The sequence below is a fragment of the Leptonychotes weddellii genome, chromosome 13 (assembly GCF_054177405.1).
Source record: "Leptonychotes weddellii isolate Sample4059 chromosome 13, ASM5417740v2, whole genome shotgun sequence".
Lineage (NCBI taxonomy): Eukaryota > Metazoa > Chordata > Mammalia > Carnivora > Phocidae > Leptonychotes > Leptonychotes weddellii.
Genome location: NC_138381.1, coordinates 7,249,907 through 7,271,328, shown reverse-complemented (window position 1 = coordinate 7,271,328; position 21,422 = coordinate 7,249,907). Strand labels below are relative to the sequence as shown.

The following is a 21,422-nucleotide window of genomic DNA, read 5'->3' as shown; positions in this document are numbered from 1 at the left end:
TGAGAAGTTACTTTTTCTTACTCTCACGTGGGTTCTGCGGGGCCTGCAGTTTACACGATTAGGGCTTCATTATGACACAGGAAACAAATTACTAATACAAAATTAGTGCTGGTCCTTGGGGGAAGCCTGCTAAGGTTGAAAGGCCCAGAAGGCTAGTCTGTTTCTGCTCCGAGGGCCGAAAACAATGGAAGGAATCAAAGCCCTGAGCTTGCAAAGGAGTAACGTTATCAAACATTTATTAAATTCCATTCAACTCAACACTGACTCAGCAAATACCAATCCAGCACCATTTTATTATTGCTGAGGATATACGAGGATTATAAAACTTAGTCACCACCATCACGACGCTGCACTGTGGTTGAAAACAAATAGAAGTTATCCAGCTGAAACTCGCAGGCTGTTAATACCATGTATTTTTTTAGGCTTACCACTTACTTTTTTAATTTCAGGAATGTGGCAGATCAAGAAACTGGAAAGATTTATAATTGCTAAATCTATGATTGATGGATTAGCAAGATAAAGAAAAACCAAATCCTAGCATTCAATGACGGACAACTTACCCAAGCTCCAATGTTAAAAAATATTTTGAACAATAGAGTCATGAAAAAAGACAACAGAAACCAATCCACCGTGGTTGGCCTTTTCCATTTTTAACCTTGGAAGACATCCATGACGTACTCACCATCAGTTACAGTCAACCTCATTGCGAACATTTCAGGGGTTTCGTTGTCCCCTGCATGGGCCTTGAAACAGCAGCGGTAAAGTCCTGAGTCAGAGGCCATAACGTGGGGCATGATGATGAAGGTGCTTCTCATGCCCTGATTACAGTCACTGAGTATCTGTCTTTGGTACTTTGAAGTATAACTTTTCCCTTGGGACAAGTTGCAGCTAGTCAAGAGGTCGATCTGATGGGGCTGGATCTTTTCCCACATAACCTGGTGTATTGGCCACTTCTGTGGTAGCTGACAGGTAAGCGTGACATTTTTACCAGGTTCTGAGACGATGTGGCTATTTGATGGCACAGCGATCTCAAAATTATCTGAAAACAAGAAGCAAATGATTACACATAGGTCCTCAAATTTGGGGGTGCAAAGGTAGGAGCTACCCAGAAAGTTCTATCAAAAGTTTTGGTGATGTTATTTAACACAATTTCATCAACTGTAATTGATATCTTCATGACACATTTTTGTAAGGAAAAGACCTTTGAAAGAGGCGAGTAAATAAATAGAAGAGAGGATATAGTTGTTCGCACCTATTCTCTTAAGTTTTTCATGGTTAACCATATAACAAGAAGTGTAATCAAAACCCCTGGTGCTTTTCTTGGTAATGATCTTATCAAGAGGCTGAATTTCACAAGACTATTCTGTAGTAATGCTGGGCTGGTGACTCAAAGATTGTATCCAGATCGTAATCACTGATTTTAATGGTCATTGAAGAGATAACAATCATTTTCATTTGAATAAATACCTACATAAACTTATCTTTCAGATATACAGGTTGTTTTAGGCATACATAGAGTAGGGGTCCACACGTGATTTAAATCCCTATGTACCAAGAAAGTTCTTCAATATTTTCCCACTTTCCTACCACCAAAGTTAAGATACCCAGCACAGAGCACTCAGTAAATAAGCACCAGATAGTTCTGGGCCCCTTTCTTGACTTCCAATTGAAAAAGAAAAGAAAAGAAAAGAAGAGTAGAGGGGACAGGAGAGGAGAGTAGACACCACACTTGAGAGAAGAAGAAATTGAGTCTAAAACACGGTAAGGTATTTGCTGTCTATATTAAACTAGAATACTGTGTCTACAATAGTTTCATCTCCACCAAAAACTAGCTTCTTTTCTTCAACAAGTGGTTCCATTGGTCAAAATGTTGTTGAAAAGAGAAAACCACAGCACTCCAGTTTTTCAATTTGTAATCGTATAACTATTTATCAAATTAACACTTAATCCACATAACAGGCACACAGGAAGCATTTTATCTCTAAATAAAAAGACAACGGAAGAACAGGGGAATAAAAAAGAAGGAAAGGGAGAAAATTCGTAAGACATGGAAAAATAAGAAAATGAAAGTCTAAAGAAAACAAAGGAGAAACTAAAATAAAATTAAGACAGTGAAAAGAAGATACGAGAAAAGAGAAAAAAAATGAGAGACAATATAAATAAAAGGCTAAATCAGATACACATGCACTGTACTGGGAAAATATAAGGAAATAAAAGAAAGGGAAAAAAGACAAAGAAACAAATGTCTGTGTGAGCCATGCTTGACCCTCAGAAATTGGCGGTAAGCTAGCCCTGTCCCTCCTGAAGTTTGTCTTCAGTGCTGCACACCTGCTGTTCTGTTGTCTTCCTCTGTAGGGCCGCCCTCCCCCCATCTCAGGAGCTTGATGTGCCCATGTAACAAAAACCTGCTCTCAGGAAGCAATGCTGTGTGATGCTGGCTCATGTATAAAGGGGGATCTTCTCTTAGGAGTGTCTGCATTGGTTCCAAGGACAAATGCACAAAGCAGTGAAGGCAGTCTCCAATGCTGAATAGCCAGGCATCAGGGTCTCGGGTGGAGCTGTCCTCCAGGGAGCCGGGGAGGTTCACCAGCCCAGACTTTATGTAAGGACCCAGATCCACCTGTCAGTAGACACAGACGGAACTGAAAGAAGCAGGCCCCCGCTCAGAGGCAGGTGGTTCTGAGGCACAGAGCAGCCCCCAATTAACCTTCCCAGATGAACAGAATAGCTGGCTGGTGTCAGATGAAAACCGAGACCCAGAGGAGGTCTGCAGAGCCTGCCTGGCCTCTTGTGTTGCTTGCTGTCTGCTCATGTCACCTGATCCTCCTGCACAGCCCATGTAAGGTGACAGGAAATGTGTCTGAAAAACCCCACACACAAGAGACCCTGGCATCCTGACATGCTTGGAATTGGAAAGCACATCTACTTAAAATAGGGATCAAAATGTTGTAGTTGATAGGGAAGAAAAAGTTTGATTAGAACCTTAAAAATAGAAACAAAAATAATAAACACCAGTTAATTTTATATTTCTATTTAGTGATGTATTAATTCTCAGCATAAACATAGAATAGACTGTGTTTTGTTTTGTTTAAAAGACTGTTTTTTAAAGCAGTCTTATGTTTACAACAAAACTGAGAGGGAGGTACAGAGATTTCCCACATACTTCCTCCCTCCCCCCACACAGAGCCTCCCCATTATGGACATCCCCCATCAGGATGATACATTTTATACCAAGTAGGAACCTATATTGTCACATTATAATCACCCAAAGTCCAGAGTTTATATTAGAGTTCATGTCTGGTGTTATACATTGCATGAGTTTGGACAAATGTACAAGGACACATATCCACCATGATGTCATATGGAGTATTTTTGCTGCTCTAAAAATCCTCTGTGCTCTGCCTATTCTTCCCCCTGACCCCGCCTCAACCCTTGGCAACCACTGATCCTCTTACTCCTCCATACTTCTGCCTTTCCCAGAATGTCAGATAGTTGGAATCATATGGCAAATAGCCTTTCAGATTGGGTTCTTGCACTTGGTAAGGAGCATTTAAGGTTCCTCTATGTATTTTCGTGGTTTGATAGCTCATTTCTTTTTAGTGTTGAATAATATTCCATTGTCTGGATGGTGCGCAGTTTATTTATCCATTCACCTACTGAAAGACATCTTAGTTGCTCCCAAAACAATTGGCAATTATGAGTAAAGCTTCTGCAAACAACCACATGCAGGATTTTGTGTGGACACAAATTTTTAATTCCTTTGGGCATATATCAAGAAGCATGATTGCTGGATTGTATGGTAAGAGTATATTTAATTGTGCAAGAAACTGACAAACTGCCTTCCATAGTGGCTACCCCGTTTTCCATGCCCACAAGCAATGAATGAGGCTTTGTGTTACTTCCGTCCTCATCAGCACTGGGTGTTCTCAATGTGCAGGATTTTGTCTGTTCTAATAAATTTGTCTGTGTGTTGTTTTTACATGATTTTATTACAGAATAATATGATGAAATTCTCTGTACTTTGTATATGATTTTTCTGACAAGATAACAGATCATTTTAAAAAATTATCTCAGGGCTTCATCAGCTTTCCCAAGCACCACTCAATCCCTGGGGACCCCCAAACATTCCTGGGTACAGCTGTGCATCATGCCACCGCCCTGGGCCGCCATCACGTCTCCAGCTGTGAACCTGTCCTCCTTCACCCTTCTCACCAGCAGTGGCTCTGCGTGCAGTGTGAACAGCCCTGTGTCATCACTCATCAACTTCACAGAACCCTGAGTCCATTTACTAGAAGCTTCATAGGCCCAGGCCTCTGTATAGACCTTTACATATCACTCTATACTTAGGACCTAGAGCAGTGTTTGGCATAGAGCAGAGAAGTCAAGAGATCATTTTTGAATAAAAAATGTATTTGTAATTTCACTTTGCAGTCAATGTGTGTACCCACTGATCTGGGGCAGGGGGATATTTACATCCACAAAACCTCTCATACTGAGAAATGTGTTTGAAATCATATGTGTAATGCCTAAAGGAATTAATTGTTCCAGGCAATGATCATCAATGTCTGCAAATTCACAAAAAAAGCCCATTCATGTCTCCACAATGCCACCCTGAGAATAGTAGCCTTGCCAAAATAATCCAGTCTGACCCGGCTCAAGCCTCTAAATCTAACCTACCAATTTACAGAACTCCAAAGAGCAGAGAAACATGTCCAGTGAACCCCGGGCAAACAATCCCTGGGAATACAAAAACACAGAACTCCTCAGCTCCAAACAGGATGTCTCCCATCCCTGAAAACCAATTTTGGACCCTGTGGTGCTTGCTGACTCATCCACCTTTCTTGTCTATTCATTCAAAATCCTGGGAGGAATCCACTGCTCCCGACTCTGCCTCATTTCTCACGTGTGCTTCAAGGCACCAAGGAACCACTCCTACCATTCTCCAACACGGCAAGTCATGCATGTTCTTGACCTTGAGTACTGGATGCTACTCTGTCCTGGAAACCTCTGGCCTTCTGTGACCCTGCATGTCCCTGCCTGTCCTCTTTCCTTTCTGACCTTCCTCCACAGTCTTACTCAGGGGTCCTTCTGCCTCCGCTGGTCTTTTAAAATGTTGTTGTCTCCTCCCACTCCTCCCTCGGGGTTCCAATGCCCATCCCCCTCCGCTCACCATCCCTGGGTAATCCCTCCTACCTGCAATTTCCAAACATCTCCTACGTGCGGATGTCCAAATCCACCAGCCCTGCTCACTCAGACCTCTCCCCAGGGTTTCCAAAACACAAGACAATAACTTGCTCTTATGATGTTTAAAATAGGCTAAAAATTAAACAGCCAGAATGGCCCTAAGCTCTCTGCAGGAGCACTACTATTACTCCAGTTAATTAGAAGTGATAATAGTAGCTTCACACATTCCCACTGTGCCTAGACTATGTATGTGCTCGAGAGAGAGCTTTCCTAAAAGCTCTTAAAGTGTCCCATTTAAATGCAAAATAAAATGTTGATTGCATTATGACTAAGGAAGTATTTAAAGTGATCTGAGGTAAAGATCTCAAAAATAAGCAAGCACTTGCTAAGAGATTACATCCTCAGAGTTCTCATCAAAGAAAAAATAAAATTTCGTAACCACGTATGGGTGACAGTTGTTAACTAGATTTATTGAGGTCATCACTTCTCAATATACTTATCAAGTCATTATGTTGTACCCCTGAAACTGATATCATGTTATATTTTACCCCCAGGGCAGTGCACCCCGTAAGCTGTGCCCGACACACTCCTGATCACCCTGTAAACGCCAGGTGCTGCAAGCACTTCAAAGGCAGAAGGCAATGAACGTAGTGGGCATGGCATTTCTCTAAAAAGCTGGAATGTTCCCAGAGGATGCTTCGGCGGGGGGTTATGGGTTGAACTGTGTCCCCCCAAAATTCACATATTGCAGTCCTAACCCCTAGCACCTCAGCATGTGACCTTATCTGGAAGGAGGGTCATTGCAGAGATCATCAGTTAAGATGAGGTCACCCAGAGTGGGGCGGCCCCCAACCCAACTTGACCATGCCTGGGGACACAGACATGCATACAGGGAGAACTTCACGCGAAGGTGAAGGCAGAGGTCACGGAAAAGTGTGCACAAACCAGGGAATGCCAAAGAGTGCCAGAAACCACCTTAAGTGAGAGAGAGGCCTAGAGCAGACTCCCCCTCGCAGCCTCAGAAGGAGCCGACTGCGTGGACACCATGGTCTGAGACTTCCAGCTCCAGAGCGGACATGATACCTCCCAGGCTGTGGAATCTTGCTGAGACGGCCCTAGCACACCACCACGGGGGTGGGAGGAGGTCGGGGAAAGACTTCATCAGGCTGGCGTTTGTCATACAGTCTGGATCTTACGAGAACCTACCAGAATCAGCAAGGTCACCCAGTTAGGGAAATTGGAGGTCTTCACAAGCTCCCTCCCAACTACTGTCATTTCCTGTCCTTCACTTAGAGTGCAGATAAAAGGTAAAGGAACCAAACAAGATAAAAATAAGCTAAAAGATTGCTTGATTGAACAGCACAGATAAAGTGGGAAGAACGAGAGCTGCATTCAGAGATAAAAACAGCCTGACAAAACTGTCAGGCCCAGCAAGGTCCTGGACGGCAGATCAGAGACTCAACACAGAAGATGCACATGAAGGGAAGGTTTGCAGCATGTCCAAACTGTGATGTCTGAGCACAGAAGAACACGGAGAACACGACTCGGGCCTGGGCAGATTTGTGGTTCAGATCCCCGGGCTTGTGATTCAAAGCAACTGCTGTGGCCAGAACGCCTCCCACCCACTGACCCCAGGCTGCCCCCCCACCCCGCCCCGCCCCGCCGTGGCTTCATGGAGCTCCCCGAAGTTTGAGAATGTCTGTCTGAAGGATCACCATGGATCCTCATATGGAAGTTTTGCTCACAGGTTTTAATTGTTAAAATGTACATTTCAATCTCTCTGTCATGGTACAATGAGAACTGTGTTTTGTTGTTGTTTTTTTAAGTCTCTACCGTAGGGTTTGTTGAAGTACATGAAAAAGTCTTCCTTTGGAGCATCTCTGCAGTTCCTCCCAACCAGAAAAATAAATGACTCATGGGATCTAAGAATTTTAAATAGTATAGTTCTGAGGTCTTGTAAAACCAAAAGATGACAATACAGCCCAGGAGCATTGGCTTGTTTTCTACTAAAAGGTTAGCAAGTGGCCTCGTTGACTTGGAAATTTAATGCAGACTTTCTGCATGACAGAGTTTTACAGAAACAGAACCAAAAGATTAGCATCAACCCTAATCATCTCCTGCTAGAGAATAGATTGTGTTAGTGAATTGTCACTGAAGACTACATTAAGCATTTTGTTTCAGTTACTTTAAACATTTTCAACATATTTTAAAGGCAAAATAATATACCTCGAATGAGACCCACTATGTGCCAGCTTGAAAGGCATTACATGTGCTGTATCGTTCAGTCCCCAACCCCGAGTGAAGTCACCCAGATGGCTGGAGGGTGGCAGAGCAGGGGGTCCCTCCTAGGGAGGAGGCTCAGGGAGCTGCCCCCAAGCCAAGGCTGCCATCCCATCCCTGTGTCTGTGAGGAACTACACGCTGTAGAATTTTCCTTCCTACCTGCAACTGGGCAGGATTTCACAGAGGCAAAATAGGCTCCCAGGAAGCCCCTGTTCCTAAATATCTTATTTTATGATACCTTAAATCCTATAATTAGAAATCAATTTCTTTACTTGTCCTTGTTAAAATGCACATAACAACCTCAGCTCCTGGCAGGCACCAACACATTAGTGTGAAATCGTCCATTAGATTGCTTTCCAAGTGAAAGGAAAGGAAGCAGGTTCCCACAGGTGAGGGGCCAGGAATAGACGGGCTGTGGCAGAGGAGACTGAGAAGAGCCAGGAGCCAGCCGCGTCCCAGGCCACCGTGCTCCCAGGGAACACAGGGGGCAGAAGCAGGGGGAGCGCCTGCCAGGGAGGGGCAGGTGGGAGACTTGAGCAGGAAGATAAATTACAAACAGGAGGCAACAAAATGCTACCTCTTTTGCAATTCATTCATTCATTTATTCGCTCACTCATTCATTCACTCCTTCAACAAAAATTGTACGGCTGTAAGGACAAATGAGGCACAAATGAGGCTGTAAGGACAAATAAGCAAGACACATAAGCAGGTCATTGCACGAACAGAGCCCCGTGTCCACAGAAACTCTGGGATGGAAAGTGTGAACTTGGTTCCCAGCCAACTGAAAGCTACACTGTTGGCTGACTCTGGGCTCGGCAAGGTCTGTCAAAGGGTCTCAACCAAATAGTTATTTGCCCAAAGAAAATCTGCTGAGGACACCAAACACAAGATACTCGATTAACTAAGCTTTGTGCATTTAGTGCATCTACTCCATGTTCAAGTTCCTTCCTTCTACGTTTTCTGCCCATGTCCCTATTTTTTACAGTATCTCCCTCACTACCTTTCATGTATATTTCCAGTTGGTTTTGTGGAGAACAAGTAAGTAGAATTTCTGATGAATGACATATGAAAAATGACTAAGAAGCAATAAGATACAATGCTAAAAATGGGGAAAATCCCCACCACACATCATGCACACATTACAGAAACATATATGAGGACACACCTACTTCAACCTCCATAGAATGAGAGAGTGTAATAAAATTAACTGAATTGCAAAATCAAGTCTTTAAACTCACTGCTCAGAAAATTGGGGTTCACCATATTTACCACTGTGATTCCTATCCAATTAAAATTACTCTGAAAAACTGGAAAGCAATTTCTGTCAGTTCTGCAGACAGAGACGTGACCTCGGAAACAGAAGACATTCATTCTATATAAGGAAAGGGGAACATGTGGCCCTAGAGTCTCAGCCCTGCAGAAATCTCTCGTCAGTCATAGCAACAGCATTCAAAGAAAGCGAACTCAAAACCCCTCTTTACATTTCTCTTTTGAAAATCTGAATATGAGCCCTATTTGACTTAATAAAATTTCTTATGCTGTACCGACCGTGATTAAGAAAGGCTAGGATTTCTTGGGGGCTGAGCCTTTCAGACAACACTTGTGTTCTCTGTAAGGGAGAGAGGCAAATGATGACTGGGGAGAATGGAAAGACCAGATCCTCTGCTTGGGTCTCTCTGAGTCAGAAGCTCCAAACGGGGGCGCCTGGGTGGCTCAGTCGTTAAGCGTCTGCCTTAGGCTCAGGTCATGGTGCGGGGACCTGGGATCGAGCCCCGCATCGGGCTCCCTGCTCCGCGGGAAGCCTGCTTTTCCCTCTTCCACTCCCCCTGCTTGTGTTCCCTCTCTCTCTGTTTCTCTCTCTCATTGTGAAATAAATAAATAAAATCTTCAAAAAAAAAGGAAGAAGCAGCTTCAAACAGCCCTTCGATGCAGGGACCTCTGTGAAGTTGAAAGGAGTGGTACTTAACAGGGACACAGAGTGAATGCTTTCAGGCCCCATGGGCACCCCCTGGGAGATCCCTCTGCTTTTTGGGCACACCAACTCGGTGCTTTCTCCTGAACAACCAGCACCTGCTGTTCTGCTCGGGGAGGCTGCAGGCCGCTTTGCTTTGGGTCTACACACCCAGAGGGACCCTTGCCCAGTGACTGACAGGGGTCGGGGGTCCTCAGGTGTCTCTGCCAGATGAGGTCCGGGTAACCTCCCTGCACTTTTCCTGGCCTCCTTCCTGTTAATCCAGGGAACACTTCCTAACACGTCCCTTTCACATTTCTCCTCCCCTCCGGACCCCTTGTGAAGAACGCCAACCCAGGGCAGGCACAGTTCTGGAACTTGGCCAATGTTACTTGGAACCTAGAATTTGAACTTACACCAGAGCGCCCGCCAGAGGCCTCCAGAAATTATTCTTCGGTAACAGGGCTCTCTTTTATTCGACCTTTCTTTCAGGGCCCAGCTGGCCTGCCTCGTCCCACAATATTGGCTCCCACTTGCCCACAGCAGCCCTAGGCCACGGAGTCCCACGGCTCTTACTCTTTTCACATGTCTAATTGTGCATAACAAATCACTACGCTCACAAAATATGAACTGCTGTGCTTTCTACCTTGCTTTTCTCAATTATGCCGAGCTCCTTGGAGGCAGAAATAATTTTTAAAATATTCATTTGTTGCTTGTTACTCCACCATGTTCCAAAAGTTCTCAAGGTAATTGTACCATGTCGTGAATTGTATTTATTTTCATCTCTAGAAACACCTTATAGTATATCTTGCACATATTTGATAATCAATAAATACTTGCTAATTCATTTATTTCATCTGTAGGGAAATCCACAGAGCAAAATGACTTTGAAACCAAAAAGAATGAAAATACAAGACTTAGTTCCTATCTATTTCCCTGTGTTTCTTCAACAGGACCATTGAAACACCTGCCTCTAGGTATTCTCTAATTCTAGCCCTTTTTCCCTCCAGTTCATGCTGCATCCAAAACTATGCAGCTACAATTCAAATCTGATCCTGCCACATCTCTGCTTTAAAAGGTTCAGATGTCTCCCGTTGCAACTAGTGGACAAAGTGCATGTTCATTAGTAAAATCCTTTATGATTTTAGTCCTGCCTCCAGTCTCATCTCCTACTAGAATCTACTGTATACTCTAGTGTCCCCAAGAACAGCATCCACACTTATGATCTTGCATCAGCCATCTCTTCTTCTGGAGGGCCTAATAATACTCCTTCCATCCTGGTCCAGGAAAATCACTTCTTATCCCATAAAACTCAAATGTGATACCCCCTCCTAGGAGGAAATATTTTCCTACTCATCCTTAGGCTAAACACTCCCTCTTCTGTTTTACTTCTACACCTTCTATTGTGTTGTCTTTTATTTGTTGTCAGTTCTCCCCGCCCTGGGAAACTTGCAATGCCTTGAAGATTGCATGTCTTCAATGGGAGGTCTGATCTCAGCACAATGCCAGGTGCCTTAAGTTGCTCAATAAATATTGTGGAATATATGGATACCATCTCTGAAGATGGTTATAAATTATAGTTATAAATTCAGTGGATGATCCCAACAGCCTAAAGTAATATTTTCCAGTCCAGGTTCCTACATGAGTTTGGGTCTTCATTCCCACGCGTGCCAAATACAAGCACCCACAGGATCTGTTCCTCCTGGCAGATGCCCTGAGCACCAGCCAGCACTGCAGTGTTTATGGCTTTAATACCTTCTCTCCAAAGAGCTCCAGGTGTTTTTCAAACCACAGCAGGATCAACAATATTTCTCATAAACCTCTGAGGTAGGAGAGGCTGAAATTACTTAGTTCAAACTATAATGAAGGTAAAGTGAAAAACAGAACAGTATTGAAAACCCAGTGCACACGCGGCTGTTGACAGGCAAAGCGAGCGGTCCAGAAAAGAGACACAAAGAACTGGTAGAATGAGGGAAACAAGTCGTTCCCATTTCAATTCATCGGGATTTAAACGGAAATTTGAGACATACCAATAAAAGAAATAGGTATGGCAGTAGAAGGAGGTAATAATGTATTTATTCAGCACTCAATGTGTGCTGTTTCTAAGTCAGAGGAAATGTCTACAGATCAATCCTAGAAAACCATAATTTTTTTACAGTTAAATTCACTGGTTTCTTATATCTAGAATGAGCTATCCCAGATGTAAACGACACGCACCTCTGATGGGCCGAGACCCCGAGCGCTAGCAACCAGGTGGTGGCCCATGTTGCCCACTGGAGATGTACCATCACAGCTGGCCTGGCGCCCACCGGCAACGTATTCCCTGCCTCTACCCCATGACCTTTCCAGAGGCAACCTGTGTGTGTGTGTGTGTAGGTGTGGAGTGTGGGGTTTCCCAGGAAAACAGCAGGGTGCGCTGGGTGGCGCCCAGTGTGTGGGGAGTACAGGTGTGTCCTGATGGAGGGGCAGGGAGAGGATGAGCTGGGACTTGCTGACCGCCTTAGGCTCAGCTCAGAGAACCAGAGACCGTCCTGCTTGTTCCTGGAGCCTTTCCCTGGAGAACAGCCCCCAGGGCATCGTTCTCTCTTCCAGCCCCAGCCCAACCGCCAGCACCCTATGATGGGGGAGCTGGCCCCTCCACCCACGCCCCCTATGGGGGAGAAAGGGGAGATCTGGAGAATATCAAGGATATTGTAGAAAGAAAAAGGAACCGGGAATATGTTAGAGAATAGATTGGCAGAGCTTTAAAAACAAAACGGTCCCTGACTGAGGAGATAAACATGCTTAAAGGATTTATTATTGTCATAGGTCACGGATTATTTTGCCTCTTAAATTTCTCACTTCTCGAAACAGGAAAAGGACTAGCTTGGCCACAACTAGAAAAGAAAATAAACTTTTTATTTTCTTAAAAGGAAAACTGCCTGAAGCAATTAACAAAGAATTTCATTAATTTATGTTTATGCATTAAATTGTAAACATTAAAAAAAAAAAAAAAGTTTGAACACCTTAGAGCAAAATTGGTAAGCCAGTATCTAGCTCTTAGATTGACAACCTCTGTCATTTACCATTAAATTCCAAGCGTGGGATAAGTGCCAACAGCAGCTGAGGACACGGTCTGGTCCCTTTGCCAGCGAAGATCTCATGAGCAGGAAGAGCTGCTGTGAACAGAGAATGCTTCTCCCAGGGCTCGGGTGTCCTAGTCAAATTCTCAGCCTGCAAGTCATCAAACAAGGGACCGGCCCAAGGGGAAGAGGAGAAATCTCAGACAGGCTCTGAGAACTGACAGGTTCTACATAGGAAGAGAAGGGGAAGAAGATGCCTCTTATCAAAGCGTGGGAAGAAGAAACTGCATCCCATACCTTCTCTGTGAATTCCTATTGCTCTTAATGACATTTTTGGAACCAAAGTGAGTTGGGGGAAATACATCACTGCTATGAGAAACACTTCCAAAATTGGGAAAGCAGTCTCGTGATTATATTTTCTTAGCATTATTTTAGAACAATGATCAAAAGTGTCCATTATTTATAATACTGTCCAAGAGTTTGGTTTGTAAATATCAAGTCAGGAGGTGAAAGTCCTCTGGCTCTGAAATTCTACCTCTCTGCAAAAATATTCCACCCAACACATGCAAAACAGCTCTATGACTCTTAGTGTGCTAAGTGAAACCCACTAATAAGCCTTCAGAGCAACTGCATTCCCTAGCCCACCTGAAGAGTGTGGTGAGTGAGCGCTTCTTTATTTCTACTCAACCACCTCATATTAACGCCATTGGCAATGAGAGGAAGGACCGGAAAAGCTTAATTCAAGTTCATTATCACTACAAGAAATGAAACTCACAATATATATCTTATATCAATATATTTGTGTCATGGACCCAGGGCAAACTATTTCTTTTCTAATCTTGATTAGAACTTGTGTTTGGCAATTCCTTGCAATGGCTCTTTCAGTCTCCAGTTTTCTCACTGAAGAACTTCAGATTTCAAAATCTGTGCCAGGTCCTGTATATTGCTCTTTTAGAAAAGCATTTCTACTGAAAGAAATTGGAAAGGGAAGGAAGGGCAAGACAGACCCAACTTTTGGCCCTTCCTCTAATCGAGAATGACAACCAAAACCATTTCAGATGCATTCAGCTGTCATTCTGTTACTCCCAATAAAATAGAAATGTTCATGCTCTAAAGAAACTAATACACAAATAACCATCAATTGAGGACCTACTATACTTAAGACGATATTTTGAGTCCTGGGCCCAAACCTAATTACCTTCAAAGGAATTACAATTAGTAATTCAAGAGGTTCTGACTCACCTGGAAGTAAATTGGTACAAGAAAATGTGCACAAAATATTTCTGAACTGTTTAAGCTTACCCTGACTTTTTTAGGAATTCTATTTCTGTTCAGCTTAAATCAGGGGAAATTTTCACTTTGAAGCATTAGAACTTGAGTTGCTCATTTTGAATACAGCATCCTTGTTGACAGTGCCACGCAGGGTGACCAAGTCTTCAAGGGGTGTCCACCTATGCTCTGTGGTGTCTCTAAATGCAGGTGGACACATTTAACACTTCATTTTATCCTCCCACAGACTAGAGCTTGAAAAGGTATGAATGAAAATGCAGACTACCTTAATGTAAACTGCTTACTTGCTATTTCTCCTTTAAGTTACACTTACAGCATTAGATTTATTCTTTGGAATTGTCGGTAGGTAGTTTTTCAGTATCTATGCATATGATTTCAAGACAGTCCAAGATTTATAAAGTACTTACAATGAAAGAGAACACTGGATCTGACAGGGTTCAGAATCACTGCTACTTGCTTCAATCTCTTAGTAGCAGAATATGTGTAAATATACAGAAATGCGTAGACATCTTAGTAAATGGCCAAAGAGACTATACAATGTATTTTAACCTAATAAATGAACCCCATGTTAATGTCACTAACCAAAGAGCCCTGGGTATTTTCTATTGTGCCGTAGATCTCCATTTGCTAGAACTTATCTAAGGACAACATTAAACATATAAACACCAAAAGCAAAGATGAAATAGAAAAAAGAAACAAAACTCTTTTTCAAATTGTACTTAGTTCTCAAATACACTGTTTGAAGCAAGGTCAGAAAGAGCTTAGATAAATATGCCCCTTATGAATTTGTATGTCCTATTGCAACATGCCATTTTTTTAAACGCAGAAACTAATTGAAATGGTTACTTTTAAAATATTTAAACTCCACATTTGCCATTCTCTCTGGCTTTTTATCTCGCTTTAAATTCTTCCTGTAAATTAGGGATGACTTCCATTTCCCCTGCACGGTACACACGTCTCTCCAAAGTCTGCAATTTAATTTCTACCTCCATAATTTTAAATATTTTAAAGTCATCATTTTACACTCCCCATTTTCCTCTAAAATTGCCTTCAGTAATGGCTTCCTAACTCCATTATCTTGGAATTACATTTATCACATTTATGGGTTTGCCTTTTAAAAGCAAAACAAAACAAAAAGCCATAAAATTTGGGGATCAGAGTCTAATCGCAGGACGTGTCCGCGCCAGTAGCGATGATTACTAATATACCCTAATGGGCTTCAATCAAGGTGAGGTTTATCACACTTAAACTATTTCATTTCAGAGCTATATTGTGTAGAGTAACAGGAAAATAAAGCATCTTTTTTGCCTGTCAATAGATTCAATTGTATTAAACAGCAAAAATAATTTACTCACAGGCTTAAATTAGGAATCTAAGTGATGCATATAAATAAATCACTGGTGGCTTAAGCAACCACAGAAAACCACCAAAATGGTGATTTATGAGTTGTTTATGACACACCACAAATAAAACCAAAAACCTCACTGCCCGTTTCAGGAAAAGATTAATTTAGTACATAGTTACTTATAATATCATATGAGATAGGAGTGCCTGGGTGGCTCAGCTGGTTGAGCATCAGGCTCTTGGTTTTGGCTCGGGTCATGATCTCAGGGTCATGAGACTGAGCTCCATACTGGGCCCTGTGCTCAGTGGAGAGTCTATTTGGGATTCTCTCTCCCTCTTCTCTGCCCTTCCTGCTCATGTGTGCTTGCTCTCACTCTCTCTCTCTAAAATAAATAAATAAATCTTAAAAGAAATAAAATCATATAAAATGATAAAACAAAACCAATTTAAATAAATTTTAAGAATACTCTAGCCCTAGGAAAAAATTTAATATGACATTGACCATCCACCCCTCCCCACTTTACCTCTCCCCAAATATTATTTCAACTCTGAAAATGAAATGTATCTTCTTTAAAAATGAAAAATAAAAGGTAAAAAAATAGGCTGTCAGACTAATCTGTATGAAACAAAATGTTTTCCAGAAAGCTATAATTCAAAGCATTTATCATCTCAACTAGAAACAATATATTTGATTCATAGAGTAACACAAGAGTATATTTTCTTGATTTTTAGATAAGAATCAAACCACAAAATGATATTTCTTGAGTCATTCCCAGTGAACTAGTGACCTCACTTCATCTTCTATAATGAGTAAACATTTCGTCAACTAGAGTATAAACCTATCTGAGGGCAGGAACCATACTTATAATGCCTTCTGTATATAAGAGAATACCAGAAAAGATTTTTCTATTTCATATATGTACTCAATGAGCATTCATTATATTACTATCACTTTTGCTTCAAGAAATGCCAAAATAACAGTATAACTTTGTGCATATAAATGCTGAACCTTTGCAACATGGTATCCTTCTGATGACCTCCATCTGGCAAATACATCCCCCCATACACTCAGCATGATGGCACCAGTCTTCACTTCTCCCCCTGCCTACCCCTCTCATCTAACTCACCTCCAGGTTCTGTCACCCTTTCTCCCTAACGGGCTTAGCTCTGCCCACTTCTCTGCACTCCACTCTTGCAGGCTCTTATTGTCACCTCTCCCCTGGGATGAAGCACCAGCCTGGTAATAGTTCTCCTACTCATGCCCACCTCACTTCTATCCATTCCTATCATAAAGCCTAGGCAGTCTTTGTAAAACACAGATCTGGCTCTTTAAGTCCCTAGTTGAAAATTCTTGAATGCACCCCCAAATCCTTTATGATAAAATTCAAACTTCTTAGTACCTTTTATAAGACCCAGTTTCACCACACTTCAATTTCGGTGCACCATTCATCTTGATCCTGAGCTTCCTCTCAACACACTCAGACTTGCCTCGAGTCTAGACTGGGTTACTCCCTCTTTCAGCATTAGCTCTCCTTCCATCCCCCACCCACTGTCCTGGCCTGTGGAGTCAGGTGTGGATTCTTCTGCTAAGATTTTCCAGATAACTTCTCCTCCTCAGACTAGGTTAGACCCCCATCCCTCACTTTATGCCCATATTTTAACCTGTATTTTCCTCTTCGTTCATAATGCTGCTCCTAAGATTCACCTGTCATACGGTTGTTGATTTTTAAAAGTAAAACAGGATTTACATGTTTCCTCAACTTGGTAGTTTGAATTCACTTTCCCAAGTGGTTGCTTTCATCTCTCATCATCTGGAACATCAGGTACACATTGGGTTCTCTGTACAAACATAGCCTTACCACTTATTGGGGGAAAATGTTATTGAAAAGGATCATAGACTGAGGCTCCACTCGAATAATTAATCCATGGATAACTATGCTTTGAGATAACAGGGAGAAAGTTTGGCAAAGGAAAAGATGGGTAGTTTGGATTCTCTCGGAAAAAAAGAAAAAGAATGTGATGATCGCCAAGAGTCCCTGCATTCAAACTTTAAAAGTGAGTTGACCCCTCGCTAAGCCTGACTGTCCAAGGAATATCAGACAGAGTCCACACTGTACCAGACCAAACCATATGCAGGGAAGGAAGGGCACCCCAGGACAGTCCCATGCATTACCGACTATTTGCAGGTTGGTTTTTTGTTGTGTTTTTTTTTTTCCTGGTGTGGAAAATTTAGAAAACTCATGTGAGCAAAAAAGAAGGAGATAAAAATCACTCATGATGCCAACCTCCAAAATAATCACAGTAAATATTTCAAATTTTACCCAAATTTTTAGACAAAGGTGGTACTAGTCTCTTTCCCAACTACATGTTTTTTCAACTTAACAATAACGCTGAAACAACTTTCCAAGACAGTTCTTAACACTGAGGTGAGTGAATTGGGCAAATCAACCCTTAAGAGTCTATTGCAAAAAGATCTGTGAAGCAATATTTATGGGATATAAACGTGAGCAAGACCTATCCCCGTACTGCAGGAACTTACAAAAAAGTCACTTGCTTCGATCACTAATTCAGCATAAAATAGTTCATCAGGGCCTACTCTGTGAGAGGGACTGAAATGATGTTAGGGATACACTGGAAAATAAGACAGATGTGTCCCTCTCCTCACAGAGCTTAGGAACTAGCCAGGGCACCACGTGAGGGGGCAGATCATTACAACACACGCTGTGCTGTGAGCTCCGAGACAGGATGCAGCACCAGGAGCCACGTCCCAGCAGAGAGGCAAGGTCTCGACTGGACTTGCAGCAAAGCCAGAGAGGTCGTACAGGTGATGGGAGCAGGGAATTCACCGGAAATATGGATGGAAAGTGGAAGGTCCGAAGGTGGGCCCATTCGTTTAGACTCCGTTCTGTAGGTTGAATGTTTGGAGCAGGATGGTGAGACTTCCCTGGCTGCTGTGCTCGGCCACGGCCACGGCCACGGCCAGGGCCACGGCCATGGAAGCAATGGGGGGAGGGGCAGTGGGCAGGAGGGAATGGGGAGTCTGCCCAAAGCCTAGAAATTGAAAAATGAACAAGCATTTGAGGAATCATGTAGCTGCTTGGAGGATCCAAAACCGGAGAAAAGAGCACAAAGGGAGAGAAATGTCAAGCATAGGAAAAGGTTAAAACTTTAGGTGGTAAATGTTCCGGCTGTAGAGGCTTCAGCCACCACCGATTCGGATGAGTACTGGATATTATCTCAGCTAATTTGCTGCTTCATTTCTCAAGGACAACCCAAAACGGGCTGCAACCTCTCTGCTTCCATTACGCTCAAGGTGAGGAAGAGTACTGGAGAAACCTGAGCAATTCCAACATTCCAGAAAAGCTGTTGGGGAGCTTTTTTCAAACATAGGGCATAAAAAAATCCACCTTTTATTTGGCTATGAAGAATATCTAAAATATTGGGAAAGAAGCCTTGAGCCAGGGAATTTTATCACGTCAGACAAAACATTTCATTTTTACCACAATATTTAAAGGATCATCTGGAAGGTAGATAAAACCCTTCAAACAATGTCTGGTAGCAAAAGAAAGCTAAAGACTCTACTGTTTGAAAGAAGGGAAGGCAAGAAGATTATCTAAGTTTGAAGAATAAACGCTAAAGAGACAAAGCGTATTATCTCTGTGTGAAATAAATAGCACTCAGCAAAGCATATTTTCATCTTATTTTACTGAACAATTCAGGGCAGGATTATTAAGTCTAACAAAAAGAATTGTTTATCATGACTGATTCGTCAGTACTAGTGAGAGGATACGTAATCTGAATAGAACCAGACACTGCCTGAGGATTTAAAAAATTAAGTTCTTTCAAAAAAGAGTCAGTTTGTTTCTGTAAGGAACAGGAACTACTCCCTTACCTTCTTCTACTTTTGTTCTCAGTCCCTCCACATAGATTCAAGCCCATAAGGGGAACTGGGAAGAATGGCGGGGGAGGGGAGAACCTGTTTTGCTTCCTTCGGAAGCCACTCCAAGTGAACCTGTTTGTCTCCCTCCACCGGTTCTGATGAAAGGTGGCCTTCCTAGCTGTCTCTCTGTTCTTCACATTTATGAACCTCCACTTCATGTGTTTTGAAACTCAGGAGTTTTCCATAGAAAACATACCTCCTGTTACCGTCAACTGTCCATTCAGATACAAGATAAAAGAATGCCATGGGCAGTTTACAACACAGATTCGCTTCTTGTCCCACTAATGCTTCCTTTTTTCATTTTCATATCTGAGAAATCTTCACTGTTCTCCTTTTTACTTTCTTGAAAGACTTCTTCTGTATTTCTCTCTATATACATAGTACTACTCATAATTCTTCAAAAGAAAACAACTTTGGTTATTTTGGCCAATTAATAATAATAATATTTAGTACACACTAGGTGCTTATAGTTTGACGTGACATGACAAACACTTCCCAGAGAATGTGAATTTCAAAACTACCCTACATTGTAGGCATCATTACGATTCTCATTTTAAATATATGGTAACAAAGGTCGTAGTGGAAGTAGAGTCAGTACTTGAACCCAGACATTTAATTTAGTTTCTGAACTGAAGAACCAAAGGCTCACTATGCACCAGAAGAATACATGTACATCAGAGAGCCCATCATTGCTGCTACATGGCAACTCCAAACTACTAATTCTGGAACCCTTTAAATAAAAATGTAATCTTGCATGCACAGTGTAAATCAGCCGTGTTTGCTTGTGCTTTCTCCATCTACATATAATTAGTCACCGCTGTCTTTAAATGCATTTGTTTTTCATGCTGAGACTATGGGAATTTATATCCATCTCTCCTCTGCGATGGCAATATTTCCCAGCTGTAAATCCGATCATGACCTTCATTTTCAACACCTCTAGCTCCATAGTGCCTCATGCAAACACAAGCTGTTGCAACCTCTCCCTCTGCCCTCATCAACCCCATCATCATGTCTGTCCATGACCTGCAATCCCCACCCTCACCAGGCCACTCAAGGCTCCATGTGTTCACCACTTATATCCACTCCTCTGAGTCTTTGTGCAGGCTGTTCTTTCTGCTGGACTCCCTAAAACTCATATTCACCCCGAAGACCTCCATGAAGGTGATCTTCTGTGAAGCCTTCTCCGACTTGGTCGCAAAGGTATAGTTTTCATCTTGTCATTCCCCACTCTGGACATCTCTGTGAGGAGTAAACACACCTTGTTGTGCCATTAGATTGTGAGCATCCCCAGGGCAGGAGTTGCTTCTTAGCATTTCATATAAGAGGACACCAATCCTTTTACCTTCCCAACCCAATTTCATTAATAAGCCGGCTATCCCTCCTCCAGGCTGAGCCACCCTGCGCATTACATATAATGCGTGCCTGGTGGGGAGACTCATGAAGCCTTCCTCACTTTCCCTTATCTTTTGAATATGACCTTACAGGACTTGTCTGCTCATAAGTCAATTTAAGTAACTGTCAATCAAAATTAAAGTCACAAACATTATATGGCTTACACACTCCAAACTTTATCCAGTGCTATTTGGCATAATTTGCTTCCATGATATTCCCGATTATTCTCTTATTACCCTAGAGACTTCTTTTCTCCAGGTTTTTTGCTTTAATATGGTTTGGGTGGTGTGTGTACGTGTGTGTTTATGTGTGTGTGTGTTTGAGTATATACGTGTGCATGTACAAATTAAAAACAAGATCCCATTTCTGTATTTGCATAACTACACTTAAGGGAGTACTGAGAATCCTCAGTTTCTATTACCCATTATTAGCAATTATATCAAACATAAGAAATTCCCCATAATAAATGACCAGTTATTATTTACTAATTGGAGCACTAAGGTATATACAAGGCTAGAAAAATAAATGTTCAGAGGTTTTTATAAGAGCACTGGAGTTATAGCAAATCTACTGCAAAATGTTTAGTCTGTTCTAAGTAAGAAGGATACACTTTATTTTTTTAACACAGGATACAGATATAATGAGGGCTGAGAAATAATTTCAGTGTCAAGAAGAAGGGCCTAACTAAACCCAGACTAAGGTAAAAGGAACAATTCGTGTTGCAGTGCCCATGATCTGATTTAGAAATGTCAGACTTCAACAGAATCCTAGACTCTTCTCTCCACTAATCCCATAAAGCCAGGAGGGGTCTGCCGTGCTTGAGGACATGCAGTGCTGAAGACAAATGCCTGGGAACGAAGCCCCTTACAGCCCACCCAATCCATTCCCACACAGGTTTAAAGTGGTGAGAGGAAGCGATAGACTTAGCGGTCCTGAAGAGGAAATATGGTAACGAGAGAGCAATATACAGCATAATG

General features: G+C 42.2%; 1 protein-coding gene across 3 annotated transcripts in view; it reads right to left on the bottom strand.

Moving 5' to 3' along the window:
* The window catches only part of CD226 (CD226 molecule), an 89,670-nt gene that overhangs the window by 27,796 nt on the left and 40,452 nt on the right, over nucleotides 1-21,422 (bottom strand). For all 3 annotated transcript variants that reach the window (XM_006727092.3, XM_081801044.1, XM_081801045.1), the window contains exon 5: nucleotides 683-1,039. In XM_006727092.3, the coding sequence (XP_006727155.2) occupies nucleotides 683-1,039 (357 nt within the window). The remainder of the gene's footprint in view (nucleotides 1-682; nucleotides 1,040-21,422) is intronic.